This window comes from Zonotrichia albicollis, chromosome 21 (assembly GCF_047830755.1).
Source record: "Zonotrichia albicollis isolate bZonAlb1 chromosome 21, bZonAlb1.hap1, whole genome shotgun sequence".
NCBI classification, from domain to species: Eukaryota; Metazoa; Chordata; class Aves; order Passeriformes; family Passerellidae; genus Zonotrichia; species Zonotrichia albicollis.
This window is the reverse complement of record NC_133839.1, coordinates 3342469-3355845: the sequence shown is the minus strand read 5'-3', so window position 1 is coordinate 3355845 and position 13377 is coordinate 3342469. Positions and strand designations below refer to the sequence as shown.

The 13377-nt window shown below is 45.4% G+C and overlaps 1 protein-coding gene across 12 annotated transcripts in view; it reads right to left on the bottom strand.

Annotated features, from left to right (window-relative positions):
* CACNA1B (calcium voltage-gated channel subunit alpha1 B) overlaps positions 1-13377 on the bottom strand; it is a 316045-nt gene that overhangs the window by 94581 nt on the left and 208087 nt on the right. For all 12 annotated transcript variants that reach the window (XM_074556297.1, XM_074556286.1, XM_074556287.1 and 9 more), the window contains 3 exons: positions 11871-11988; positions 8393-8460; positions 922-1028 (listed from right to left, as the gene is read on the bottom strand). In XM_074556297.1, the coding sequence (XP_074412398.1) occupies positions 922-1028; positions 8393-8460; positions 11871-11988 (293 nt within the window). The remainder of the gene's footprint in view (positions 1-921; positions 1029-8392; positions 8461-11870; positions 11989-13377) is intronic.

Here is a 13377-nt window from a genome sequence, read left to right as displayed (position 1 = left end):
ACCGAAGGGATCCGGCTGCAGTTCAGGTTTTTTCCAGTAAATTGAGCAGGAAATTTCTTTTTTTTTTTTATGCTTGAGCTTCTCCAGCCCTTGGAGGTCTCCTCCTGTAAAAGGGGTCTGGAAAACATCAGCAGCTCCCAGTAAAATGCAGGAGCAAACTTTTTGGTGTTGATGCTGAAATTCCAGAAGAGTTCAAGGATTTCAGCAAGTCCTTGTAAGGAATCCCAGAACAGAGTCATGGAATGGTTTGGGTTGGAAGGACCTTAAATCCCATCCCAGCCTCTGCAGGGACACCCTCCAAGTCCATCCAACACTTGGATATTTCCAGGGACGTCTCAAACACAGGAACCTGGACCTCAAATATTTCCACCTACACCTCATTTTGGAAAAGTTGGGCCCAAGGCAAAGCTCTCCAAGGGTTTTGGTATCTCAGAGCCTGTGCTTGTCCTCATCCAGGGATCTGGGAATCCCAAATGGATGTTCCTGCCTCCAAACCAGAGCATTTTACTCCACCTAGCTCTTTCAAACAGCAAGGAAAGGGAATTCAAACACATTTTTCAGCTATTTAAAGGATGCCTTTGCACTTCAATTCTCAAGATTATTAAAAAATATCGATTTCTGTGCACACACAGAAACAACTCATTAAAAATCCAAAGTGGGATGTTAACACTTCACCTGGTGAAATCTACCTTAAAAAAAAAATCCTCCTAAACCACAACTATTCAAAGCTGAGGCCTTACAAAGAGCACCAAACTGAAAGAAATCCTTCATTAAACTCCTAATTAAGTGCTCAGCACTGAAGTATTTGGCCAGAGGTGGTGCAGGAGGGCTCCCAGACCATGGGATGCTCCAGCTGGACAGACAGACAGACAGAGACGCTGCAAAAGGGAAATGCTCTCCCAAGGAATCAAAGGTGCTTACGCAGCTATGGAGATGTTGGCTGCTGACATGGGGCTCACTTCAGCCACCTCCTTGGCCTTCTGCAGGGCCAGCTTCTGGTTGGTGGCTTCCTCCATCTCCTCCTCGTCCTGAGGCACAAAAACAAGAGAAAACAGGGAATAAATCATGGAATAACAACAAGCAGAGCTCCTCTGGGGCATGGTGCTGCCACTGCTGGGCTGTAAGGACACAGGAATTTCAATTTAGGGCTGCAAAGACACAGGAATTTCAATTTAGGGCTGCAAGGATGCAGGAATTTTAGTTTAGGGCTGCAAGGACACAGGAATTTCAATTTAGGGCTGCAAAGACACAGGAATTTCAATTTAGGGCTGCAAGGATGCAGGAATTTTAGTTTAGGGCTGCAAGGACACAGGAATTTCAATTTAGAGACAATATTTGCAATTTAGAGACAGTATTTCCAATTCAGGGCTGCAAGGACACAGGAATTTCAATTTAGAGACAATATTTACAATTTAGAGACAGTATTTCCAATTCAGGGCTGCAAGGACACAGGGATTTCAATTGAGGGCAGGTATCCTCACAAGGAGCCCCAGGTTTGGTGCAAGTTGAGGTGAGAATGGCAAGGTTTGGTCTCCTCTCAGCACACAGCAGTGGGAAAGGAGACTCTGAGGGAGCAGGGATGGGACAATTCCAGGTGGAATTCCCCATTTATCCCAGAGCTGTGTGTGGAACAACCCTCTAAAGCCAATGTCCTGCTGGAACATCTGCACAGGGCTCCTAAATCCTCCCTGACCTTCTGCCAAGGGGACTTTTCCGAAACAATAATAAAAAAATGATAGATTTGGGATGGTCCTGCTCTCATCAGTTATTCACACCCACCTCAGACCCCTGAGGACTAAGAAAACAAAAAATGAACCATATTAAATGTAGTTTAATATATAATAAATGTAGAGCAAAGGGTTCTGTTCCTGCTTCCTGCATATCCCTGGATCAGGAGGATTTTTAACCTCTGAAGATTGTACCTGGGATTTCTCTCTTTCTACCCAACATGAAAAGCACCACTGAAACTTAAAATTAAAGATCTTAATTAAAAAAAAAAAAAAAAAAAAAAGATTAATTTCAAAAATTCAAAATTTAAGAATCTTAAACATTGAGGCAAGAGCAAAACCCAAGGAAACAACCTGATTCCCCTTCAATGGGTACCAAGGGCAACTTTGCTGGAATTTTTAAACAAAATTTCTTCAAAATAAAGTCAAAGCATGGAAGGATCATCACAGCTTTGGTAGCAACACCAGCATCTCACAAATCCAGGGGAAACCACACTGAGAGCAGTCCCAGGCTCTTGTGTCAAACTTCATGGAATGCACAGGTTCTGCCTCTGCTCTCCAGGCTGCTGCTGCGAGGAGTCACGATTAAAATAATGAGAGCAGACAGATCTCCAGCTTTGGAATAGGAAATTATAGAGATTTATCCACCCTGAATTCCATCTGCATAAACAGCTCCTCGCTCTGCCTTTGGTGCTATTTGCTTCCACTGAACTCATTTGGAAACTGTTTTATTTTTCTCCTTCAGAAGGAAAAAAATGTGGAAATTGATTTTAAAAATCATTACCATATAAATTTCTTCTTTTTTTTTCTTTATTTTTTTTTCCCTTTGCAAATATTTGCAAGTCTATAACCAGGCCTGAATAAAAGACCTGCTGAGCAATTATACAAAGTCAATATTTCTCAGCTGCCAAATTCCAGCATTTTATGGATTTTTCTCCATAATTTCCAGTATTTTATTTTTATTTTATGCCAAATTCCAATTTATCAAAGCTTTGGGAGCTCATTGCAAACCCAGGATGTTTGGTTTAATCCTGGCCCCCAGCTCAGCCCCAGCTGTCCTTTCACCCTGCTGGGGTGGGAAAGCAGCAAAGCACCCATGCATTGGGATAAATTCAGTGTATTTGGGGAAGAAAAACAGAAAGTAATGAATTCCACATTTCCCACCCCAGGTTTTGCCATTCCCAGCACAGCAGAGCTCCCTCCATGGAGCAGACTGGGACAGACAGATGTGTTCATCTCAGCTGTGTGTCCCCAGGTCCTTGTCCCCCCAGTTTTCCCCCCTGGACTCTGTGGTGTAGGGGGACACAGTAGGGGTGAATGAAAGTGATAAAGAATGTAATCTCATCCCCCAACAAGTTGCAGCTGGACCCTATTACTAAAGATGAGGAGCAGGCTGGATGATAACAGGCAACACCTGTAGCCAATAAGAACAATGTTATAAAAGAGTGGATTGGTGGGACCTAGAGTTAAATAATTACTGCAAGGACCAGGAACAGTCAGTGCTTAGAGGAGCTGCCTACAAGAAACATCAAGGTGGTATGAATCTCAGGCAATACGGAATCCCTGCACCATAATGAGAATAGAACTGTTGAGCTGTTTAAGACAACGAATGGTGATCCCGATGTGATTTGGGATGTGATTAAGGAAACATCCGCGTGATTTGGAAAAAAATTACTTCAATACTCTGCTATATTGCCCCGTGGATTTGGAACTAAATTATATTTCCCTATGGATTCAGGGAAGCTAGATTTGACCACCGGATTTGACATATAACCCCGTGGATTTGGGGAAACATGATTTGGCTACTAAACTATTGGTAAAATATATCAATTACGGCTCTTAGTGTTTATAAAATATAAAGATAAGCACTTTGTAAGCTATAAAACTGAACTAGCATTTAGGAATATATATATCTGTGCTGTAATAGGCTGTTTGAACACTTGTATAACTCTTAGTTCTAAATTAAATGTACAAATATGTCATAATGTAATTTATTTGAATATGTGCTTCTGGAAAAGCTGCAACTCTGTGGTTAAAAGAAAAAGGGGGAATTTTAGGGGGTCACAGAATGGGTAAATGAAGGTGATATAGAATGGAATCGTATCCTCCAATGGGCTGCAGCTGGACTCTATTACTAAAGATCAGGAGCAGGCTGGATGATAACAGGCAACACCTGTAGCCAATATGAACAAGTGGTATAAAAGAGTGGATTGGTGGGAACTGGAGTCAGATGGCTGCTGCAAGGATCAGGGACAGTCAATGCTTAGAGGAGCTGCCTGCGAGAAACCTTGAGGAGACAACACTGTGGGGTCACTGCTCAGAGAGAACAAAACATCCCAGAGTGGTTCCAACACAAATTCTCTTTCCCACACAAATCCCACAGCAGCTCCTGGTTTATTTTTTTAATTTAAAAAAAAATTAACTGTGCCCATCCCAATGCAGCAGAAATGTTATCCTCAGGACACAAGTTTTACAAGGAATAACACCCTAATTAAGAAATCTTTCAGGTTTTCCTTTCATCCTCCAGGTAAATTCAAATTATTTCTTCCTTTGAGGGATCTCCAGCAGCCTTAAAAACCAAAGGCTGCTGATTTTTCTTTCTCTGCCCCTAAAGCACCAGGTGCAGGTTTTAAAACCTCTCTTAAATTTGTGGTTTCTGCTCCATTCTCCTGGGTGTAATTCTGCTGGATTTCCATCCTGAAGGAGCAGCAAACACAGCTGTTCCTCCCTCACAACCAGCTCAGCCCTCAGCAGATGTTTGCTTTGTGATATATCTGTGGCTCCTTCCATGCAGACATTGCAGATGACTCCAAAAATTCATTAATTTTTTTTACCTGATATTTCAAATTCCAGCTCAAACTGTTACTCCCATTTCACAGCTAAAGCTCTTGTCTATAAGGACATCCCTGGTTCATGTCCCTTTCTGTTTTCTAGAGCTCTAAATTTTAATTTAAATCAATTTCTCACAGGGTAAAACCCATTTTTGGTGCTACCCATCATGGTGTGCATCATTAAAACTGAATTTTCTTGAATATATTCAGCCAGTTAAAGCCTTTTCCATAGGAAGGAGGGGAATTTATGGATGCTGAGCTCTGGGTTTGGCCACTCCTTTCAGTCCAGAATTTCTGGGCATTCCTCAAGAATTTTATACAAATTTACAGCAAATTCCCACATCCCTCATATATGTTTATATGCTTTTTCAGGGATCACAAGCAGTGTACAGAGAGGAGAAAACACTTCCTGCTTGGATATTTAGGAAAATAAAGCCTCACTTGTAGTGGGTTTACACTCCAGTTTAGTGACAATAAAGCAGGAGCTGCTGGATGTCACCAGAGACATTCTGCATGACCAGCAGTGAGATTTGAAAAGCAAATTTTGGGGGCAATTGTAAATTCTGCTCTGAATAAATGAACAGGAAGAAAATCCTGTCAATATGTTGAAAAAAACTTAAAGGTGAGGGAACCTAAAATGATTGAGGAGCAGTCTCAGGAATCACTGAAAATTGGGTGGCAGAGCTTGAGTCTGTGCAAGGCCAGAACAGGAAGAGCAGGAGAGGGAGCTGGGAGCAGATTTTTCATACATTGAAAGCAAAGGTGGTGATTTTTTTTTTTTTTCCCCCAAAAATGAGTCATTCCTAAGCTGGTGAGTTCTGTAACAGCCACAGGGTGATCAAGCTGCAGTTAAATATAGCCCCAGCTCTGAGAGCTGCTCTTACAGGTCACAGAGCCCAGAAATGGCCCAAATGCCACATAAAAAATCCAAATGAGCATCCAGAAGTGGGGAAAGTTGAGATGTTCCAGTCCTGAGGCAGGAAAGTTTTCTGCCTTCCCTAAACAGAGGCAATTTCAATTGCTCCTGGTTCTCCCACATTAAATTCAGCGCTGATCTCAATTAATTTCACAGAATAAATGTCAGGAGAGTCTCCTGGGACCAACTGACTCCTGAGTAACTTCCTTGTATCTCTGGGCCATTTTTGGGGCTTGCATGATCATATTTACTCAGCAGGAAATCCCTCATTCTCCAGGTATGTGTCTAATTGAATTTTAGCTTTTTCCTTTTCTTTTGAAAGCCCTAGTGATTTGGGGGGGGGGGGGGCTATAATAAATAAAATTAAACTTAAAAAAATTCCCAAGAGAGTTTTTGGAGAAGCTTTATGATTTGGCAATGCTGTTGAATCCATCAATATTTAATTAGACTTTATAAACATCCCCAAAGTCAGGTTTCTAACCCTCCCTGTCAGCTGCTGAAATATTCACAAGAAAGCACTTAAAGGATTAAGAAAGAAGGAGGATGAGCTTCATTATCCAAGAATTGTGCTGGGCCTCATCTCCCCTCTTTGCACATGCATGGGATGCCCATAAATCTGGGAGGATCTTTGCCTCCAGGCTGGAGATTTCTGTGAGCACAGAAACAGCTGAGCTGCTGAAAGGGGGGAAAAATTCCCATTAAAAAAAAAAAAAAAAGGAAAAACTTCTAAACAACAGAGCAACAGAGACACATTAAAGACAGCCATGAGCAGCATTTTAAGAGAGGAGGGATGCAGAACACAGAGTTGGAACAGAAAATAAAATTATAAAAATTTATTTATAATAAAAAATTACTTATAATAAAATTATTTATAATAACAAAAATATTTATAATAAAATTATTTATAAGAATGCTATTTATAAAAATCTATAATAAAATTATTTAGAGCAACAGTATTTAAAATAAAATTATATATAATAGAAAATATTTAATAATTTATATTTTATAAAATATATATTCAATAATACTGTATATTATGATTTAATAAAAATATTTTATTATTATAAATATCTTTATTACAAATATGATAAAATGTTTGTAATAAAAATATTTATAACAATAAAAATATTTTTCACCTGGGGGCCACCAGGCTGTTTGGAGGGTTTGTTGGGAGAAAGCTCCAGAAAAGCTGGGAGTTGGAGCCAGTCCTGCAGGAACAGGGAAGATGAGAGAGCAGCTCAGCCACAACCAGGATGTGGTTTTTGATGGGAACCTTTGGCTGGTTTGCTCTGCAGAAGCTGGAGGAGGGTGGGAAATGTGAGGAAGTCTCTGTGTCCTTCAAGTGTGGAGCTGCACTGGGGACCCAAAGAGCCAAAAATGTTGGGAAATCTTGAGTGCAGCAGTGCCAGATCCACCCCAGAGCTCAGCACCAACGCTGAGCACCACATCTCTGTGGCTTTTGAGCAATTCCATGGGGTGGTTTGGGGTGCAAAGACCTCAAAGCCCATCCAGGACACCTCCCACCAGCCCAGGCTGCTCCAGCTCCATCCAGCCTGGCCTTGGGATCCAGGGGCATGGACTGCTGCACCTTTCCCTAAAAATAAAAACCACCTGTGCCTGCTGCTGCCTCAGCTCGTGGGCAGAGAGCTCTGCCACTGGCAGGAGGAGAGAAATTAAAGTTTTAAAACACAACCAGCCCAGTGGGGTCATTGTGACTGATGGCAGCAGCACAGGAATGGGTGAGAAAAGCTAAAAATGTGCAAAAATCCCTTTAATTCTCCTCACAAATTCACCTGAGTATGCCAAGAAATCAAAACTCTGCAATAGCCCAAACACCAAGGGCAACAGTCACAACCCTGGGCTGAGCTGTTCTCAGTGCAAACATTCTCCAACAGAAATCTGTGTCCACATCCAGAAAATTCACACCAGTGTCACTGCCATCCCCTGCCAGGACCTGGCTTTGTGCCTCCGATTTCTCTTACCCCTGGGGAGAGGCAGGAATATCCCAACATCTCCCCTGAGTGCTCACAACAGCCTCTGCAAATTCTTTTGCCTGGAGCTAATTGGAAAATTTTAATTCTTTAATCCATCACCAGCCTCAGCAAGGTAAGGGACACAAAGTTGAGACCAAACTAAACACAAAATATTCCCTGCAAGCTGAAATAAAGAAAGCTGCAGGGGAATGAACCTCTCTGCAGTGCAAGCTGCTCACCAGAGGGGCAGAAGCAGCATCACAATGCCTGAATTTGCTCCTGAGCTTCCAATCAGCCAAAAAAACTTAATTGGTTCTCCTCTGCTCTTGGAAACAGAAAATATGAGATGAGATGAGCAATGCCCACTCTGGGATAAAGCAAATACAAAATATTCACTGCAACCAAAAATAAAGCTGAAAGGGAATAAACATCCAGGTGCCTCTCTGCAATGCAAAGTGGTCATCAGAGGTGCAGCAGGTGATGCCTCAGGCTTCGATTTTCTATTTTTCACATTCTGTGCTGCTTTAGTAGGTGGGTCTGAGCTTCACATGAGGGCATGGTGAGCTCTGTGCACAGAGCAGGGAGACAAAACAATTCCTGCTCCAGCTGGGCACCAAGGACAAATGATCCAAATCTCAGCCCAAGAGCACAAACACCGTGGGCTGGAGAGAGAAAAACAAGGATGGGACTTCATAACATAAAGATGTAATTGGACAATGAACTGCAAGATGCAAATGGAGCAGAACTTATAAAAATGCGAGATCTCATGACCAAGCTCTCCTTTGCTCCCATCTTGGAGCCACCTGGGTGCCCTTAAATAAATCTCCACTTTATTCCCCTTAACTCCATCTGGCCTCTGTTCCAGCTCCTTCAGGCACCCCAGGGGACAGCTCAGGGTGTCCCCCTTGCTTTGGAATTTACAATAAAATGCAGTGTCCCACCTACCTTGGTCAGCTCCTGGGCATTGGCCAGGTTGTCCACAGCGATGGCCAAGAACACGTTCAGGAGAGTATCTGTGGGAGCAGCTAAGGAAAAGCTCTTCACACAGCACAGGAGCAACCGTTCCCTCCCTGCTGCCCCTTTTTCCCTCCTCAGTTTTTTATGGATTGATCTCTGGAAGCTTTGCCACCATTCCCAGCTCACCCACCCTGCCCAGAGCTGGACACACATTTGTGTCCCCAGCACCTGTCTGCAGAGGGGACAGGACCTGAGGGGTGCCACCCCATCAGAGGGGCAGGGTGGGACCTCCTGCTGCCCCCAGAGGCACCACAGCCCCTGGTTCTCCACCCCTCCAGCCCACAAATGCAGGTTTCGGCCTCATTTTCCCCTCACGCAGATTTCAGCCTCATTTTCCCCTCATGCAGATTTCAGCCTCATTTCCCCCTCTTGTTTAAAAGCACAACCACTGGAGCTGCAGGAAATGGGTCATTTTAAGCCAACATTTACATTTTTATACACACAGAGCTGTATAAAGTCATGGAGAACATGGAGAAGTGAATCTCAGGTCGTTGCTGCTGGGAGGAAACCATCCTGGCTTATCTCACTGGGGTCAGGGTGGCAATGGGGCACCCCAGACCTGCCCCAGAGCAGCACACCCAGCCCCATTCATGAGCTCTGCTGATAAAACAGCCCCTAAGCCCAGCCCAGAGCCCAGCTAAGCCAGGGCAGAGCCCAACCCAGGCCTCTCAGCAGAGCTCTGCATCCCATCCCTGAGACACAACACTGGCCTGGAATTATTTATTCCTCTTTTACTTTCATTTTTCCACTTCATGATTTCAGCTTTTGCTGAGTTTATTGTTGTTATTCCAGCCTTGTGGCTGCAAAACAGCCCCAGAGCAGCCATAAATCAGCTGCCTTTGCATAGGGAAGGAGGGCAAGCAAAGCAAGGAGAAAATGTGTTTGGCTCTTGCACATCACCTGGGGACAGGAGAGTCACTCACTGCAGAGCTCTGTTTGCTCCTCCAGGTAGGAATGTGCACGGGAATGGTTTATAAACCCACTGAAAGGACTGCAGGAGATTTAGGAAATTAATCCAGGTGTTTGCAGGAGGCTCCAGGAGAGCTGGAGAAGGACAGGGATGGAGGGACAGGACACAGGGAATGGCTCCCACGGCCAGGGGGTAAAGTTTTGAGGGATTTGGGGAAGGAATTCCAACAGTCTGGAAACACTTCCAAGCCTCCTATCAGGGAATAAGTGTCCCAGAAGTAAAACTGCCTCCCACACCCTCTGGAAGTGGCTCATGTAACACAGGCAACCCCTGGAAATGGAATGAATTTCTTTTTATCAGATCAGCCTGGCCTGATCCATTCCCAAGCAGACACAGTCTGGCAGACTTGGGTGTTTCTGCCCCAAAAAAGGTCGCTCAGCCCTCTCTGCAGGGATTCCCAAATTTCTCCCAAACTCCAGGCTCTTCTCTCTCCTCAGGCTGTGTAATCTGGATGAGGCAGTGCCTGGAGCCAGGAATCATCTCCTGCCTGGCACCTGAGGGCCAGGGAAGGGCAGCATCCTCCAGGCAGCTCCTGCTTTTCTTTTCAGGCTCCTCTGCAGTTTTTCTTGGAGTTTTTTTTTCTTTTCCTTCTTTTTTATTGCCTCAACAGATGCCTCAATTTATCAATTAAGTGGATAACAGTGAGCCCAGGCATGGTGTAATTTCCTGGAAAATGGGCCAAATCCTGTTGTTACTTTAATCATAAAACTTTCATTAAACCATTTCTGGTTCCACACAGACTCTCTGGAAATGGAAATGTAACATGAGACACTTCCCACTTAGAAAAACAAACTTTTCCTTGCTGTGATCCATTGAAAAAGCAAATTATTCCCTCTCTCTCTGTGCTCACAGAGCCTCACCTGCAGCAAACTCATCCCAACCTGCAGGACTCAGGGAGGATCAAAAAATCCCACCTGGCACATCCTTCCTTCCTCAACGCCCCAGTGATGTCCCAAGGAGCTCAAGGAGCCACCAGCACAGGGCTGTGGGCAAAGGGCATGGCAGAGGCACTGGAGATGTCTGGAGGAACTCAGGAAAAAGAGCCCTGGATCACCTCAGCTGCAGAAGGGAAAATAAGAGAGCTGCACCTGATGAGATTTAGGGAGAAGGTGGGTTGTTGGGGAAGATGAAACAGGGAAGCCTTATAAATTTGATTGCCTGGCAAAAGGTTTTGAGAATATAGAAACTATAAGTGAGATTGAAATGAAAGCAAGCTTTGAGATCACTCAGTTACTGAACAACTGGAAAACAATGGTGTGGCCACTGAAGGTGATCCCCTTTTGATGGAACAACACCCTCTGCTTGCAGACAGGCCCAAGGGTCAGAGCAGACCCTACAGCTTGGCAGAAGGGGCCCAAAGAGGAGTTTGTAGGGTTTAAAATGTAACACAGTATGGTAATGTAGTGATTCTTACAGGCTGTATGTAAATGCTATAGGATTTGTATCTTGTACTGGATTGGTTAGTGAGAATCAGAATCTTGAACACAGAAAAAGATTTATTGTATTGTAATGGGAACCTCGCTCTCTTACCCTTTTACTCTCTTTCCCTCCCATCCTCTCTCCTCCTCTCTTCTCTCATTCCTGCTCTGAGCTGTGTTTGGCAGCTCCCAGCAGGGCCCTGCACCCAGGCCCTTTGCAATAAACCCCAAGTTCCAGCCCTGGCTGCAGAGATCTCTCGTCTCCATCCATCCCGACCATCCTACCCCCCGATGCTCCTACAGTGGGTGAGGTTCTCACTCTCCAAATCCCAAATCCATGGCAGGGGCAGGAGATCCCCTCCTCTTGAACATGACCTGCTCAGCAGGGAGAAGTCCCCTCTGAATTAAAGGTGAGGAAGGGAATTCACGCCCCGCTCCTCAGGAGCGCTGGGGCTCAGCAGCTCACAGGTGAAACGTCCCTCCCTCAGCTGTGCTGTCAAGCCTGATTACAGCTTAATCCCATTTCCAAATGCCAAGCCCAAAGGATTTAGAGCTCTCCCTCCCTCCCTGCTCTCCTCTGACCCAGTTTTGCAGAGCCTGGTGTTTCTGGAAGGGCCGTGCTGGCTGCTGTGAAGAGATGTCTGAGCATCACTGCCACGGCTCCTCCAGGAATGGGATAAATCCTTGGGGACACTCGTGTGACAGGCACAGCCCCCACTGCCTGCTCTGCTCCTTATCCTGCAGGACAGAGTTCCAGCCCAGCCAAAGGGCTGGAGCACTGCTGTGCCACCCATGGGCACCAATGTCATTGATGGCACCTTCTGTCCCCTCCACTCCAGCTGGAGCAGCCCATTTCTGCAGGAACTCTTTCTTGAGCCCCAGTATTTCCCCCAGTTCATCCCTCCCCTTCTCCTGCATCTCCAGCCCAAACAAGACCCCAAGGAAAAGAGGAATGCTGGGACAGTCCTAGAGGATCATGACAGCGGGCAGGACACTGGCACCAAGGATGGAAGGATACAGTTACCAAACAGCGTGAGCACGATGAAGTAGATGGAGGAGAACATTCCAGAATGGACGCCGCCCTGCGACTCTATCCCGTGGTACATCACAGCATTCCAGTCCTCGCCCGTCAGGATCTGCACAGAGCAGGGGGACACAGAGGGTCACTCACAGGAGAGGGTCACTCACAGGAGAGGGTCACTCACAGGAAGGGTCACTCACAGGAAGGGTCACTCACAGGACAGGATCACTCACAGGAAAGGGTCACTCACAGAGAGGGTCACTCACAGGAAGGGTCACTCACAGGAGAGGGTCACTCACAGGAGAGGGTCACTCACAGGAAGGGTCACTCACAGGAGAGGGTCACTCACAGGAGAGGGTCACTCACAGAGAGGGTCACTCACAGGAAAGGGTCACTCACAGGAGAGGGTCACTCACAGGAGAGGGTCACTCACAGGAAGGGTCACTCACAGAAAGAGTCACTCAAAGGAAGGGTCACTCACAGGAGAGGGTCACTCACAGAAAGGGTCACTCACAGGAAGGGTCACTCACAGAAAAGGGTCACTCACAGGAAGGGTCACTCACAGAAAAGGGTCACTCACAGGAAGGGTCACTCACACAGAGGGTCACTCAAAGGAAGGGTCACTCACAGAAAAGGGTCACTCACAGAGAGGGTCACTCACAGGAGAGGGTCACTCACAGGAAGGGTCACTCACAGGAAGGGTCACCTCTGATGCCAGCAAGGGGGGCTATTTACAGACGCAAATGAGACAGGGCTGCTGCTGAAAGCACCGTGAGCTGTTTAATTTTCCAGCATCAGTCTCATTACATGATTATGACAATGAGTAGATGCCAGCAGCTCACATTCTAAGCAGCAAACCAAAAAACTTTATATTACAACTTACTTTATAAGCTTCTTGACCAAGCACCAAAAGCCAAAGCACATTGACAGTAGTTCTATCCAACCACTATAAGCACACGTACCTTTGGTTAAAACAATGCTTGCTTATTTTGAATACAATACCTGCTTGTGAGCCTTAAAACACAACACACAGAGCTCCATTATTAAGCTTTAACCTTCCTAATATCTTGCTAGATAAACTTTCTGCAGCTTAGAGAGCTATTCTGACAAGCATTAATACACACACCATTGTTCTATTTGCCCTTGCTTTTCTACACTTTAAATACTTTTTCTGCTGACCAATCTCATGGCTGCTGCTTTAGCTCTGCTCACAGTTCTGCTGTATCTAAAGCCTACATCTTGAAGCTTTCCCAAAACCCTCTAATTTTGTAGATTCCCACAACCTCATCACTCTCTACAGCTCCCTGCAAGGTGGCACCCACAGGCAGGGTGCTCTGACACTGATCCACAGCCAGACACTGGCACTGCTGAGGGCACACCCTGAGTGCTGTGTCCAGCTCTGGCCCCTCAGGCTGGGAAGGACATTGAGATGAGAGCATCCAGAGGGGACAACGAGGCTGGAGAGGGGCTGGGAACACAAACCCTGTGAGGAACCCCTGAGGGA